This window comes from Somniosus microcephalus, chromosome 27 (genome assembly GCF_052327205.1).
Source record: "Somniosus microcephalus isolate GS21.2 chromosome 27, FLI_Smic_1.0, whole genome shotgun sequence".
NCBI lineage: Eukaryota > Metazoa > Chordata > Chondrichthyes > Squaliformes > Somniosidae > Somniosus > Somniosus microcephalus.
The window spans coordinates 13,724,409-13,740,650 of NC_141013.1; the positions used below are offsets into that span (position 1 = coordinate 13,724,409).

The following is a 16,242-nucleotide window of genomic DNA, read 5'->3' on the forward strand; positions in this document are numbered from 1 at the left end:
GGCCTCCCTTGTCAGGATCATTCCTTGTTGTGACTTGTTTGAATTTGAACTGCGCTGAGACCCAGGAAGACCCTCTCACTGACCTTCTGCAGCGTGTGAGGGGCCAGCGTCTCACATTTGCCAAACACGGGCCCATGATCCTTTGTGGTAAGGCGCTCAAGTTTGGTGCGGAGAGCCTGCTCCTCCTCAGAAACCATCCGGAAAGTTCCTGTCTGCTGAAGAATGGAATACATTGATTACAACACCTGTACGTTTGAATAATGAAATTATAAGCTGCTAAAAACGTCACCTGGAGGGATAAGAGACCGGCATGGCTCTGACGCACATGTTAACATAAAGAGGATACACAGCAGCGACTCTTTGTAAATTTTTCTCACCAATTTTCTCTTCTTTCCCCCCCCCACACAATCTAGACATGTTGGGGGTGATTTTAACTCAGGTGCGGGATGGTGTCGTGTTATCCGAATTTTGTGTTTCCCACACAAATCTAAATGGATGTGGAAGATTGATGCAATTTTAACTCAATTGGCCAATTGATTTCCAACGTGTGGGAAGCCTTTGCAAATGGTTTTTTCATGACTGAAAGTCCCCTCCGATGATGTCATCATTGCTGCTGCATTTAAGGTCCACAGCAAGCCTTGCTTCTTCTGCAGACTGCCAAGCTTCTTGACTGTGCAGTGTGAGGGAGCTGCAGCAAAAATGACAAGCGGGAGGGCCAGATCAGCTCCTCGCTTTGACGACATGGCACTGCAGGCATTAGTGGATGGGGCTAGGGCCAACAGGGAGGTAGGTGCTCTTCCCTTCGTCAGGGAGGAAGAGGCCTCCCACTCAGACCAAGGCAGTGTGGATGCAGGTGGCTGAGGAGGTCAACTCCTTGGGAGTCACCCGTAGAACCTGGATACAGTGCAGGAAAAGATTTCATGACCTTCAGCGCACTGGAAAAGTGAGTATGAATTTCCCATCACCCTCAATCTGATCCCTTTCCTCACCAGCACTCAGCTTTAGCAATCTCTTCCTCCACATCCCACTTGACACTGACATCCATGCACCCTTACCCATTCCCTCTCTCTCTATGCTCACATTCACGTAACTATTCGACCATGCAGCCCTCACACTCCCTATCACTCTAATGCTTTGAACACAACTGACAACACACAGGGAGGGCCCTTGGTCTTGCAACCTCACTCCGTCTTTGTCTCCTTCTAAGTCTCTATGCTATGCAATCTCTACACTCACTCCGTCATTCTCACTCAACCTCCACTTGTCTCCCTCATTGCAGGAAAAGAGAGCTCACAACAAAAGAGAGCGAGCCAGGACAGGAGGAGGGACAGCCTCAATAGCCCACCTGACCCCCTGAGAGGAGGCCGTCCTGGAAATTATGGGAATAGTGTAGTGTATGTACTTTGCAGAAGGAACTATATTCTGCAGCCCCTGTATACTGCAGTACCAGTAGTGACCACCCCTGTATATAAGCCTGTCTGGTAACTTTGCATAGTAGTTCCAGTTTTGTCTCCACTCAGTAAAGACCTGTTGTAACCAACTCCTGCAGTCCGTGTCTCAATTACACACGGACATAATACTGGCGACGAGCAGATCCGAACTTACCTACAGTTCTGCACCACCTCATGGGGATCCATCCCTGAAGCGAAGTTGTTAGAGGTCGAGGCCAGAAGGAAGAAAGAAAAACAAACAAACAGAAGAAACGGGCGTCGACCGTGGGCAACCGCCTCTGATTCATCGGAGTTGAAGATTTGCAGGAGAGCCTGTCGAGAGCGGGGCTTGGTTATCCTGTCTATGGTGTTCCAGCTAATCGGGCTGGTGGCAGGTAGTACACTGATCCTTCCTGGGCTGCGGCGGGCTAGAGCTCGATTGGGTGGCTTTTCAACGGGGCCGAGCAGCGTTGTTGGGAAGAGGAGAGAGAGAGAGAGGGTGGAGCACACAGGGCGCGGCCGGTGCTACGAAGCCGGGCAGCGTACAGACCCGAGAAGAGGGAGGAAAGTGTCCCGTAGGGTTGCTCTGACGACGGGAAAATAAAAGAAGTTAGAAGCGCAGAAAGCCGCGAGGAGCTGCAGTTTGCCACGGGAACCGCGGAAAGCGGCGTTAGCAGCAGCGCGGGGGGAAGTGCGCGAAGACCATAGGGCGTCGCCATCAAGGCATAAAAACGCCAGCAACAGCGCTAGCAGCAGCGGAGAAGACAGAAAGCGCGGGAGGCGCCATCTTAATCCAGCGGGGAAGAAGGCAAAGCGCGGGAGGCGCCATTTTGTTAAATCGGGGAAGGCGGCAAAGTGCGGGAGGCGCCATCTTAGATTTCCAAGATGCCGAAGACTGGCAATATCACTGCCTTCGATAATGCAATAGAAGACTGGACCGCGTATGTGGAAAGAGTCGAAGTATATTGCAAGGCAAACGAAGTAGCCGATGAGAAAAAGGCATCGGTACTACTAAACTTAATGGGCGCAAGAACGTACGGCCTATTGCGGAACCTGATCACTCCAGCCAAACCGATGGCGAAGAGTTTTAACGAAATTGTTGATATCCTACAGGAACACCTAAATCCTACACCGCTGCTGATAGCAGAAAGATTTAAATTCCACAGGAGAAATCAGCATAAAGATGAGAGCAATGCTGATTACCTTACGGAACTACGCAAGCTATCAAAGCACTGCCAGTTCGGAGCAGGACTGACAGATACTCTACGGGACAAATTTGCCTGTGGACTCCTGAGTGAAGGAACCCAGAAGAGGTTACTCTCAGAGAAAGAGCTGACGCTAGATAAGGCTTTCAGCGTGGCAGTATCGTATGAAGCAGCAGCAAGGGGAGCAGCGGAAATACAGCAAAAGCCACAGGAATACGGCACCCACGAAATGACACGGGGATTTGAAAAATGTTATCGCTGCGGCAGAACAACCCATGACCAGAAGGACTGCTGGTCCAAGGACAAAATATGCAGGCAATGCGGAAAGATGGGACACATTGCACGAGTTTGCAGGTCTGGGAAGAAGACTAACGACAACAAAAAGGCTACTAAGGAACAGTACAGGAAAGTACAAAAGATGACGGACAGTAGTTCCGAAGACCAGAAGAGCGATAGTGAATCCGGGAACAAGAGACTAAGCTGTCACAAACTTCACAACATAATCGCAAAAGAGGATCACCGAACCATTTGGGTCACCCTCACGATAGCAGGGTCCCAAGTCAAAATGGGATTGGATACAGGATCAGCCCTGACCATCATGAATCGACGAGACTACAAGCGGCTATTCTCACACATACCCTTGAAAGAGACATCCATTGTCTTGAAGACGTATACGGGGCAGAAAGTATACCCCAGAGGGAAAATAAGGGTGCCTGTCGAATACAACGGCAAGGAAATACAGAAATTGTATCTGTACATACTGCAAGATGGTGGACCACCGTTATTGGGACGTGAATGGATCAGAAAGATAAGTTTAGACTGGCACTCCATTCAGGCACTGACGGTGGCTGGTAAAAAGGATGACGATGTCACACCTGGACGATTGTCAAAAATCTTAGCTAACGCCAAAGAGGTATTTCAACAAGAACTGGGAACTCTTAAAGGCGTAACCGCCTCGATAAAAATAGAAGAGAATGCAATTCCCAAGTTTTTCAAAGCAAGACCGGTACCGTATGCAATTCGCCCAGCCGTCGAGGCAGAGCTGGAGAATCTGGAGAATGCAGGCGTGTTATCTAAGGTAGACTGGAGCGAGTGGGCGACACCCATCGTTCCTGTCATGAAGAAAACGTTAAACAATAAGTTTGAGGAGCCAAGGAAGGTTCGCATCTGTGGGGACTTCAAGGTGACGGTGAACCCAGTCCTTCACACAGTACAGTATCCTCTCCCGAGGATAGAAGATATTTTCACCTCATTATCTGGAGGGAAGCGTTTTACAAAAATTGACCTAGCACAAGCATATTTGCAGATGGAGGTTGAAGAATCCTCTAGGAAGTATCTCACGATAAACACTCACAAAGGTCTTTACCAGTATAATCGACTGGTATTCGGAGTAGCATCAGCTCCGGCGATATGGCAAAGAGCGATGGAACAAGTCCTGCAAGGGATTCCGGAGACTCAGTGTTACTTGGACGACATCCTAGTGACAGGTGAAGATTGATGCGCCTCAATAACTTCAAGGCTCAAAGTTAACTGGATAAAACAAGGCTTTTATTAGCAAAGAAAGATGCCTGTGTCTTCACCTAGCATTCTGCTGTTCTGCTGCAAGACAAGCCTGGGCTTGTCTTAAGTAGGGCCAGGTATGGGCGGAGCCGACACATCCAATGGGGAGAAAGGGGGCGGTGCACTATATACAATACAAGGTAAAACACCGGAGCAGGCAATACAATATATGTAGTTAAATACAGAGTCTGATGAATGACATATTTCATCACATTCACCCCTTCTACAGATTTAGTCTGTCCGGGGGTGTGATAGTCCTCTGTGACCAACGTAACGGTTGTGGTGCCGCGGGTGCCGGCTGGGTGTCCCGGGTGACCTCCTGGGTCTCTGCCGGGGGCGCCACCAGGGTTGTTGAAGGAGTAGGTGGTGGGGGTACCGTTGGCTGGTGTTCTTCCGGGGGTGATGAAAGAATAGTGGGTGGAGAATAGTTGTTGTGGTTGTTGTCGTTGTTGCTGTTGTTGTTGTAGTCGTTGTCGTTGTTGCTGTTGTTACCGGCTGGGGCGAGGTCTTTTATGGACACAGTGTCCTCCCATCCGTCGGCGTGCCGGACATACGCATATTGTGGGTTGGCGTGGAGCAGGTGCACTGGCTCCACGAGAGGGTCCGTCTTGTGGCCCCTCACATGCTTCCGCAAAAGTACCGGACCTGAGGTGGAGAGCCATGATGGTATGGATACGCCTGAGGTGGATTTCCGGGGAAACACAAACATTAGCTCATGAGGCGTGGCATTAGTGGCGGTACACAATAGTGACCGTATTGAGTGGAGCACATCTGGGAGGACTTCCTGCCAGCGGGAGATAGGGAGGCCCTTGGTCCTTAGAGTTAGGGTGACTGCCCTCCATACTGTCCCGTCCTCTCGCTCCACCTGACCGTTACCCCGGGGGTTGTAGCTGGTGGTACGGCTCGTGGCAATCCCCTTGGACAGCATGTACTGGCGTAGCTCTTCACTCATGAAGGACGCCCCCCTATCTGTGTGGATATAGCTTGGCATACCGAACAGGCAGAACAGGCTGTTGAGGCATTTAATGACCGTGGCGCTGGTCATGTCTGGGCAGGGGAAGGCGAATGGGAACCGGGAGTATTCGTCCACAATGTTCAGGAAGTAAACATTGCGGTCGACGGACGGGAGGGGGCCCTTGAAATCTAAGCTAAGCCGCTCAAAGGGCCGTGTAGCTTTGATTAGGTGGGCTCTATCAGGGTGGTAGAACCGAGGCTTGCACTCAGCGCAAGTGCGGCAGTTCCTGGTCAGGAACCGAACTTCCTCAATCGAGTAGGGTAAGTTGCGGGACTTTATGAAGTGGAACAGCCGTGTGACCCCTGGGTGGCAGAGGTCGTTGTGGAGGGTCTGTAGCCGATCCCCGGTGGCGTTGGCACACATCCCTCGTGAGAGGGCGTCGGGGGATTCGTTAAGGGCCCCTGGCCGGTATATGATGTCGTACTCGAAGGTGGAGAGCTCGATCTGCCACCTAAGAATCTTATCATTTTTAATCTTCCCCCTCTGTTTATTATTGAACATAAACGCTACCGACCGCTGGTCGGTAAGTAGGGTGAAGCGTTTGCCGGCTAGGTAGTGCCGCCAGTGGCGCACTGCCTCCACGATGGCTTGGGCCTCCTTTTCCACGGAGGAGTGTCTGATCTCGGGCCCCTGGAGGGTCCTCGAGAAGAAAGCTACGGGCCGCCCCGCCTGGTTGAGGGTGGCCGCCAAGGCAAAGTCAGACGCATCACTTTCCACTTGAAAGGGAGTGTTCTCGTCCACTGCCTGTAGCGTGGCCCGCTCAATATCCTGCTTAATGCTTTTGAAGGCAGCATGGGCCTCAGCAGAAAGCGGGAAAGAGGATGCTTTCAAGAGGGGGCGGGCTTTATCGGAGTAGTTGGGGACCCATTGGGCATTATACAAGAATAACCCCAGGCACCTTTTCAGGGCTTTGGGAGTGTTGGGCAGGGGCAGCTCCCGTAGGGGGCGCAATTGGTCGGGGTCTGGTCCGATTTCCCCATTCCCCACCACGCTGCCTAGTATGCAGAGGCGCGTGGTGTTGAAAACACACTTGTCCTCGTTGTAGGTGAGGTTGAGTTTTTGTGCGGTTTTCAGAAACCTCGCGAGGTTTGAGTTGTGGTCCTGTTGGTTGTGGCCGCAGATGGTGACGTTGTCGAGATAGGGGAAGGTTGCCTGCAAGTGGTGGTCATCGACCATGCGGTCCATCTCCCTCTGAAAGACCGAGACCCCATTCGTCACCCCAAAGGGGACACTGAGGAACTGGTAGAGGCGTCCGTTTGCCTCGAAGGCGGTGTATGAACGGTCCTCTGGTCTGATAGGGAGCTGGTGGTACGCTGACTTGTGGTCGATGGTGGAGAACACCCGGTATTGGGCGATTTGGTTCACCATCTCGGATATGCGGGGTAGCAGGTAGGCGTCTAGTTGGGTATAGATGTTGACTGTTTGACTATAGTCAATCACCATCCGCTTCTTCTCGCTACCCCTCACCACCACCACTTGGGCGCGCCACGGGCTGTTGCTGCGTTCAATAATGCGCTCCCTCAGGAGCCTGTCTACCTCGGTCGCGATAAACCGCCTGTCCTCCCAGCTGTACCTCCTGCTTTTGGTCGCTATTGGCCGGCAGTTAGGGGTAAGATTCGGGAATAGCGAAGGCGGCTTTACCTTCAGGGTAGCCAGACCGCACACTGTGAGGGGCGGTTGGGTCCCAACGAAATTGAGCGTGATGCTTTGGTGGTGGCACTGAAAATCCAGGCCCAAGATCACGCTCACACATAAATCCTTCATAATTAACAGTTTAAAATGATTATATACAGTGCCTTTAACGGACAATCGTACCGCGCAGTAACCCGCAATAGTCGATATCTGGGTTTTGTCGGCCATAGAGATCGTGCCCTGAGTAGGGACTATAGTTAGAGAGAGTCGTTGTACCAGATCAGGGTGAATGAAGCTCTCCGTGCTCCCGCTGTCAATTAAACATTTAACCTTGCACCCGTTTACCTCGATGTCCACCATCGATTTGGATAGTGGGTGCGGTCTGGACTGGTCCACTGTGATCGACGCCACTGTAGGGCCCTGATCGGGACAAGATGGTGGGCCACACGAGGCCGGGTAAGCTGGCGTCCACGATGTCTGCTCGCAAGATGGCGGAACTCACGAGGTCGGACAAGATGGCGTCCAAGATGGCCGCTCCCACGGCGCGCACGCGGCGGTGGCGGTTTTGCCTGCGGGGTTCCCTCTGCACACCTTCCCAAAGTGCCCCTTCTTACCGCACTTACAGCAGGTGGTGCCTTTCGCCGGGCACAGGTTCCTGGTGTGCTTCGGCTGCCCGCAGAAGTAGCATTTGGGGCCCCGATGCGTCGCGGCGGTCGTAGGGCTTCTGGGGGGAGAGCAGGGCCCCGACGGTGTTGGGCTACCGGGCGGGGAAGCAGAGGCGGCGTGGGCCGCGCGGCCTGACGAGTAGGAGTCTGAGTTCTTCTGAGCCACATCCAGCGATCGCGCTGTGTCCACAGCCTGTGTCAGATCTAGGCCCGTTTTCTCTGGCAGTCTCTGCCGGATGTAATTAGAGCTAAGGCCTGCGATAAAGGCATCCCGAATAAGCTCGTCTGTGTATACCGTGGCTTTCACGTCTTTGCATTTGCAGTCTTTGCCAAGCACTTTTAGGGTGACTAGAAAGTCCTCTAGCGACTCTCCGGGTCGCTGTGTGCAGGTAGCAAGCAGGTGCCTGGCGTACACCTCGTTGGTAGGCCGCTGATAGTGGCCTTTAGAATGTTGCAGGCATCCAGGTAGGTGGCGGCGTCTTGGGTGAGTGGAAAAACCCGGTGGCTTACCCGATTCTGCAGGATCCCGAGTTTCACATCTCCGGTGGCTTTAGAGGCTGTGACGGCTTCGGAGTTGGCCATAAAAAATTCCAAGCACTGGAACCAGTGTCCAAATCGTACCGATGCATCCGAAGCATGCGGGTCCAAATCCAAGCATTCTGGTTTCAAAAGTTGATCCATCGTTAAAAGTTTGCTAATAAAATTGATGCGCCTCAATAACTTCAAGGCTCAAAGTTAACTGGATAAAACAAGGCTTTTATTAGCAAAGAAAGATGCCTGTGTCTTCACCTAGCTTCACCTAGCATTCTGCTGCAAGACAAGCCTGGGCTTGTCTTAAGTAGGGCCAGGTATGGGCGGAGCCGACACATCCAATGGGGAGAAAGGGGGCGGTGCACTATATACAATACAAGGTAAAACACCGGAGCAGGCAATACAATATATGTAGTTAAATACAGAGTCTGATGAATGACATATTTCATCACAAAGATAACAGTGAACACCTTGCCAACCTAGAGCAGGTGCTCACTAGACTAAGAGAACATGGGCTACGAGCCAATCGCCCCAAGTGCGAGTTTTTTAAGAAACAGATATCGTATTGTGGCCATGTGATTGATGAAGAGGGGTTACATAAGTCCCCTGACAAAATTGAAGCGGTAGTTAAGGCTCCAGCGCCTGAAAATGTGTCGCAACTGAGGTCTTTCCTCGGATTGGTGAATTACTACCATAAGTTTTTGCCGAATTTGTCCACAATTCTGCACCCACTGAACGCCCTACTACAAACTGGAGTAGCATGGAAATGGAGCGATGAATGTAAGCGGGCCTTTCAGAAGAGTAAAGACCTAATCACTTCAAGAGAAGTATTGACTCACTACAACCCATCACTACCGATAAGATTGGCGTGTGATGCGTCTCCCTACGGCATTGGAGCGGTACTGTCACATAAATTCCTTGATGGTTCAGAGAGGCCGATAGCTTTTGCGTCACGCTCGTTAACTTCAGCCGAGCGTAACTACGCCCAGATTGACAGAGAGGCCCTCAGCCTGGTGTGGGGGATGAAGAAGTTCAATCACTACCTGCACGGTCAGAAATTTACTCTACTAACTGATCATCAACCTCTTGTCTCCATTTCCAACCCTCAGAAGGGCGTCCCGATAATGACAGCACAACGGCTACAGAGGTGGTCCCTTTTCCTAGGGGCACACCAATATGACATCGAGTACAAAGGAACTAAACAGCATGGGAATGCTGATGGATTGTCGCGCCTACCGTTGCCGACGGTGGAAGAAGCACCTACAGTGGATCCTGTGGAGATATTCCACTCGACCATAGTCGAATGTCTACCTGTGACGAATGCAAACATAGAAAAGGAAACACGAAATGACCTGACACTCTCCTGGGTCTATGATTTAATGGTGAAGGGATGGCCAGCACATGGCGAACCACTGTTGCCAGCATTCTCGCCGAGAAGAGAACAGCTGTCAGTGTGCAGAGGAACCTTGATGTGTGGATCCAGAGTAGTAATTCCACCCAAATTGAAGGATAGAGTGCTCAATGAGCTTCATGAGGGTCATCTGGGAGGGGTAAAAATGAAGAACTTAGCCAGAGCGTTTGTGTGGTGGCCGGGAATCAATAGAGAAATCGAAGAGATGACCAAGAGCTGTACAGGATGCCAGAAGGTCCAAAACGCCCCACCACAAGCCCCTCTACATCCATGGGAGTGGCCCTCATCTCCATGGCAAAGGGTGCACATTGATTTTGCTGGTCCATTTATGGACTCGATGTTTTTAATTGCGGTGGATGCACATTCAAAGTGGCCAGAGGTAATAAAAATGTCCTCAACCACCACAGAAAAAACTATCACAGTCTTACGAACCATATTCGCCAGAAATGGGCTGTCTGAACAGATTTGCTCCGACAATGGACCACAGTTTGTGTCTGAAGAGTTCCGGAGGTTCTTAAAGAACAATGGTGTTAAGCATTACACATCCGCCCCATATCATCCAGCCACCAATGGATTGGCTGAGAGGTTCGTTCAAACATTCAAGAAGGCTATCAAGGCAATGTGTAATGAAGACATACCCCTACAACACAAGGTGGATAACTTCTTGTTTGCCTACCGGAATGCGACACATGCGGTTACCAACCAAACTCCAGCCATGATGTTCTTCAATCGAAGACTACGATGCCGTTTGGATTTGGTTAAGCCAAACATCAGAAGAGATGTGGAGAACAGGCAGTTTCAGAATATGAATGAAAGGCCGACCAGGAGTTTTAAGATAGGTCAACCAGTTTTGGCCCGGGACTACCGCACAGAGAAATGGCAGCCAGGAACGATCTGCACACGGCAAGGACCTCTAATGTATACCGTGGACGTTGGAGAGAGCATTGTAAGACGCCATGCTGACCAGATTCTAGAGTCACTGGAAAACGTCAATTCCACACCACGATCCGATACACCTGGTGATGAAACCGAAGTACCAATTGCATCTACCTCAGAATCGGGGATATTGGAAGCAGACGAACCAAACAACGACGTTGATCCCGAATCAACTTTGCCAGAAGAACCTGATACCCCAAAGAGGCGTCATCCAGACAGAATCAGGAAGCCTCCTCAAAGACTGAACTTATAATTGCTTAACTTCAGCTAATGTATCTAGCAACTGTAATTGTAAATATGTTATTTAATTATGAATCGAATGTTATGTACTGTTTAGCTAAAAGGGGAGGAATTGTAGTGTATGTACTTTGCAGAAGGAACTATATTCTGCAGCCCCTGTATACTGCAGTACCAGTAGTGACCACCCCTGTATATAAGCCTGTGTAGTAACTTTGCATAGTAGTTCCAGTTTTGTCTCCGCTCAGTAAAGACCTGTTGTAACCAGCTCCTGCAGTCCGTGTCTCAATTACACACGGACATAATAAATAGAGGATGATTCACGTGTGGGGGACGGACAGACGGGTGTAACACAGCAAGCTGGTGACAGAAAAGTTTCCCATCTCTCTCTTTGACATTGCATGCGTCGCTGATAATGATTGTGAAGCTGTAACAGATGGACTTATGAGCATCTGCCAAAAGCTATGTGCATGTAGCCTTTGCATCACATCCCTGACTCTTTCCTTTACTCCCCCACAGGACCATCACAAGCATCCATCCCCCCTAGCCAGGAAGAAGAGGCTGAGCAGCCAGATTCCTCAGAGGAAGCTGCAACCTCTGAGGGCGCAGCATCAGCAGAATTCAGCACACCCAGCACCAGCGCAGACACTCACACCTCGGTGGGACTTTCGGGACATAGGGTAGTGTTGTCACCTGGTGTATCACAGCTCACAAGTGAGCATCAGCAGATTGTGGAGACAGGGACAGCAGTGGAGAGTCCTAGTCGGAGGGCACAGGACTCTGCCAGCTCGGCTCAGCAGCATGTCGACCCTCTGCCTCTGGGTCCATCCATAAGATCAGAGTTGATGGAATTCCAGGCACAGATGCAGGAGTCTCTGGCAGGTTTTGTCTCTAGGGTCGCTGCGAGTGTGGAGCGAATGGAAGAGTCCATAGCGAACATGAGCAGAGCCTTTGTGGAGTCATTGGCGCATGAACGCATCACCACGGAAAGGATGGCTACATCCATGGAAAGGATTGCTCCCTCTGTGGTAAGGCTGGCTACCGTAGAGGAGAGGATGGCTACGGCCATGGAATAGCTTAGTCGCCAGGGTATGGAAAACATGGTCATTGTTCAGAATAGAATGACATCTCTTGAGGAGCGATGGGCATAGAAACATAGAAACATAGAAGATAGGAGCAGGAGTAGGCCATTCGGCCCTTCGAGCCTACTCCGCCATTCAACGAGATCATGGCTGATCATCCAAACCCTAGCACCCTAGCATCTATTGAACAGAGAAACCAGACCTTCATGGAAGTCCTTCTGAGTAGGACTGCCATTGCAGATATGGGTCCCCATGGCCCCCCGATGTGTAGCAAGGTGCTCTCCAGCCACTTCCAGGCGCTGGCCCCTTCTGGCCTGTGCAGCTTCAGGTCGGTGAGCAGCAGCCTGGCGCTCCTGCTGCTGCTGCTGTTGCTGGTGCTGCTGTTGTTCCTGGTTCTGCTGCTGCCGGCTGGTGCTCGAGCTCATCTAATGCCCAGATGGGAAGGAAATAAATGGCTCTCATGCTTCTGGTATATGCCTCCGTTGAGGAAGCGCTGAGTGAAGGTGGCGAGAGGGGTTTCCCAGGAGGTCACACTGGAGATGGGTGTGAGGCTCCAACCTTCCACAGGTGTGGTTAAGCCTTCTAAAAGTTGCCCCAGACCTGAGACCACTAAGTCCTGCCACCTGCAAATCATGGCTGATCAAATCTCCTCTTTAATGGTTGACCTGCAGTTGATAGTCAGCAATCCAATAGTGCTCCCGCCAGGTTTCACATTCGTGTTTCCTACCAGGCGTGTTTCATGTGGGAAAAGGGTTAAATTCGCAAGGGCCTTTCAAAATAGGATTATAGAGGCCATTTAGTGGTTGTTAAGGGCCTTAACGACCAGTCCCGCCTGTTGGATGCGGGACAGAGTCGGGACCATCAAACACGACTGAGTTAAAATTACTCGGAGTCGGGAACCAGGCGGGGAGTCGGGAACCAGGCCGGGAGGGGGGTCCCGCCCACCAGTTTTTGCGATTTTAACACCCCGCACGCCTCCAAGCCCGCCTCCACGGCTCAATGAAAATCGAGCCCGTTGACTCTGTGTTGGGTTATGGTTCTGTTGTCTCCAGGCACCCGCCGAGCGGAGCCACAGCCAAGCTTGATCCTGTCCTCGACTTCTCGGCTACCATCCACACCGCCACACTATCACCGGAACTCCCTCCCTCCAAACCCGGGGGCACTGAAGACAATTGTGGCGCCTCTGGTACAGGCTGGTGATCAGCTTTTGGACCTCCCTGGTCTCTCTGGGTGAGCTTCTCACTGCCTGAAGCAGATGAGCCATTGAGGGAGCCAGCCATGGTACTTTCTAAGAAATGCAGCTTTTGATCCTAACCCAACCTCACTTACGATGATGACCGATTGGGAGCTGTGTGGCAACCTCTGACCGAGTCCAAAACTGGATGGGGACTGGATAGGGATTTGCATTAGTTTGTTATACACCGATGTGTCTGCATCAGGACACATTCTCTATACGCTGTGCTCGATACCCTAGGCATTGAGACATTTCCTAATTGAGGAGAGTAGATGATTCCATAGAAACATAGAAGATAGGAGCAGGAGTAGGCCATTTGGCCCGTCGAGCCCGCTCCGCCATTTAATGAGATCATGGCTGATCATCCAAATTCAGTACCCTGTCCCTGCTTTCTCCCCATATCCCTTGATCCCTTTAGCCTCAAGAAATATATCCAACTCCTTCTTGAATATATTTAATGAATTGGCCTCAACTGCCCTGTGTGGTAGAGAATTCCACAGGTTCACCACTCTCTGGGTGAAGAAATTCCTCCTCATCTCTGTCCTAAATGGCTTACCCCTTATCCTTAGACTGTGACCCCTGGTTCTGGACTCCCCCGCCATCGGGAACATCCTTCCTGCATCTAGTCTGTCTAGTCCTATTAGAATTTTATAAGTTTCAATGAGATCCCCTCTCATTCTTCTAAACTCTAGCGAATATAAGCCTAATCGACCCAATCTCTCCTCATACGTCATTCCTGCCATCCCAGGTATCAGTCTGGTGAATCTTCGCTGCACTCTCTCCATGGCAAGAATATCCTTCCTCAGATAAGGCGACCAAATAGAGAGGCAGTTACAGTACTACCATAGACATCGAAAGGTTCGTAAAACTCATATCAGAGGTGAAGGAGTCTGGGATGCTTTTTTGGGAGGAGCACTCTCTTTCTCTCTTTTTAAGAAATGTTTTCGCTTCTGCAGGGATCTCCTATGCCACTCATAATCTCCACTGAGGGTTTGCGCGGGGACTAGGAAGGGTTTGGAATCGATGCTCGACCTAGAATCATACAGCACAGAAGGTGGTCATTCGGCCCATCGTGCCTGGGCCAAAGTCACTCTGGAAGTACCCACGAAGAGGCCCGTGAGAGTGGCCTGGCTCTCTCTTTCTTCACCATTCTCTCTCTTGCTGATCATTGCTCAGCACCTCCCTACAATGATGCGGTTGAGACCAACGTGTTGACTGGTGGGAGATCACAGATGCAAACCCCCTGTCTCCACACTCCATCGCATTGTCTATTGATGTTATGAGGTATGAAAACAAAATAAAATGGATTTCTTTACATACTTACAATCACAGCCATTTTATCTTTGTAGTTCTGGTAGTTGTTCTAAACCCTGGAACAGAAAGCAAAATAGGATTAGACAGTCATTGGAACATAAGAATAGGAGTAGGTCATTCAGCCCCTCGAGCCTGTTCCGCCATTCAATGAGATCATGGCTGATCTGTATCCTAACTCTATCCACCCGCCTTCGCCCCATATTGCCTTAATACTCAATTCAATTCAATTCAATTTTATTTGCCATATGTAACTAGTACAATGGAATGCTTACTCCCCGTAGGGACACGTCAGCTATTCTTACAGCGCCGTGTTCAGAAAGTCAATTCTTTGACATCCAGTGGCAGTGGGAGCACGATGTCCCTCAGCCGCTCCGTCCTCCTCGTCACCGCGGCCTCCTCCTCACTGTTGCCGGCTCAGCTCCACATGTGGTGGCCTGCTTCTCCCGCTCACCCTCTGGCCACCATTCCCGGCTCCCCTCCTCCCAGTCGGACTGCGAGTCGTCGTGGCTGCTGCTGCGTCCCGATGGCTGCGCTGCCTCCGCCCGACTCGCCGAACACATCCTCCGGTCGCCGCGGCCTCCACCTCACCGTCGCCGGCTCCACGGTCCGACGGCCTGGGGCCTGCTTCTCCCGCTTCCGGTCCGGCCTCTGGCCGCCATGCTCAGCTCCCCTCCTCCCAGTCGGAATGCCTTCCCGCTGAGGAGCTGCCGGCCGACGAGCTCTAGTGGGTCGACGTGGCTGCTGCTGCTGCTTGATGCGCTGCGCTGCCTCCGCCTGACTCGCCGAACACCTCACTCCGGTTGCGGGAGCGAGAGCGGGCCGCCTGAAGCAAGGAGAGCGCGCTAGCACCGGACCGTCTCGGTCGCCATCTTGACCTACTCTTGGCTAGCAAAATCTATCGCTCTCAGTGGATAATGAAGAAGATGCAACAACGATTTGCATTTATACCACACCTTTAACATAGCAAAACGCCCCAAGGTGCTTCACACAGGTGTGAGGGTCTTAAAGGAGGAGAGGGAGGTGAAAAGGTGGAGGGCTTTAGGGAAGGAATTCCAGAGAGTGGGAGATGTTTGAATGCCAATGGTGGGGCAAAGGGATGGGGGTTTTTTCAAGAGACCAGAGTCAGCGGAATGAGGGATTGTGGCGCTGAAGGAGGTTACAAAGATAGGGAGGGGTGAGGCCATGAGGAATTTATGGGACTGGGAGTCAATGTAGGTCAACAGGGATGGGAGTGATGGATGAATGAGACTTTGTTCGGGATAAGAACTTTATGGAAGATGCAGGATGGGGGTCCAGCAAGGAGAGCATTGGAGTAAGTGGAGTGAGAAAGAGTGATATGAGGGCTTCGGCAACACATGAGCCGAATGAGGAGTAGAGGCAGGAAATATCTGGAGGTGGAATGGATGGTCTTTACGATGGAGAGGGGGTGTGACTTTAATTTTGGGTGGACTTTGGGTCCTTGTCGTGAGGCCCGAGCCCTTTTGAGGACTGGGCCTCATCTGCTCAGCTGAGATACGAGGATAGAACCAGCACTCTCGGGAAGCTTGCCGGTCGGGGCGAGGGGGCGGGAATTTCAGTGGCTCCAATGCAGAGCCGAGCCAAAATGTTATCCTCGGGGGGGGGTTGCAGGGCGGCGGGGGGGGGGGGGCAGGGCAGTGGGGGGCGGGGGAGCAATTATGGAGCATCAGTGGGCCAACAGTGGGCTGGGCGGAGTGTGCACGCTCCTGCCAGGCCCACAGAAAACACAGAAGCTTACCTGGTTTTGGAACGGTTCCTTTAAGGATTGCTAGTTTGGCCGCTCAATGCCTGGTATCAATGCACAATCTGCCCATTGGTACCTCAAAATGGTGTCCGGGACCTAGGTATGTCATAGGACCCCAACCTAAACAGATGATCGTCTGGGCTGCCCATGAGGAGGCCCCAACAAAAATGTCAGTGGGAAGAACGGGAGTGGGAACAGGACAGTAAGCGTTTTGCCACGATTTTCAGG

At 51.5% G+C, this 16,242-nt stretch overlaps 1 protein-coding gene across 4 annotated transcripts in view; it reads right to left on the minus strand.

Annotated features, from left to right (window-relative positions):
• The window catches only part of LOC147099987 (retinaldehyde-binding protein 1-like), a 67,351-nt gene that overhangs the window by 18,101 nt on the left and 33,008 nt on the right, over positions 1-16,242 (minus strand). For 2 of the 4 annotated variants that reach the window (XM_085968550.1, XM_085968551.1), the window contains exons 2-3: positions 14,263-14,308; positions 84-212 (exon numbers count right to left, since the gene is read on the minus strand). In XM_085968550.1, the coding sequence (XP_085824676.1) occupies positions 84-212; positions 14,263-14,274 (141 nt within the window). In that variant the 5' untranslated portion in view covers positions 14,275-14,308. Of the gene's footprint in view, positions 1-83; positions 216-14,262; positions 14,309-16,242 lie in introns of all 4 variants that reach the window. The other 2 variants (XM_085968548.1, XM_085968547.1) reach the window with 1 other exon arrangement.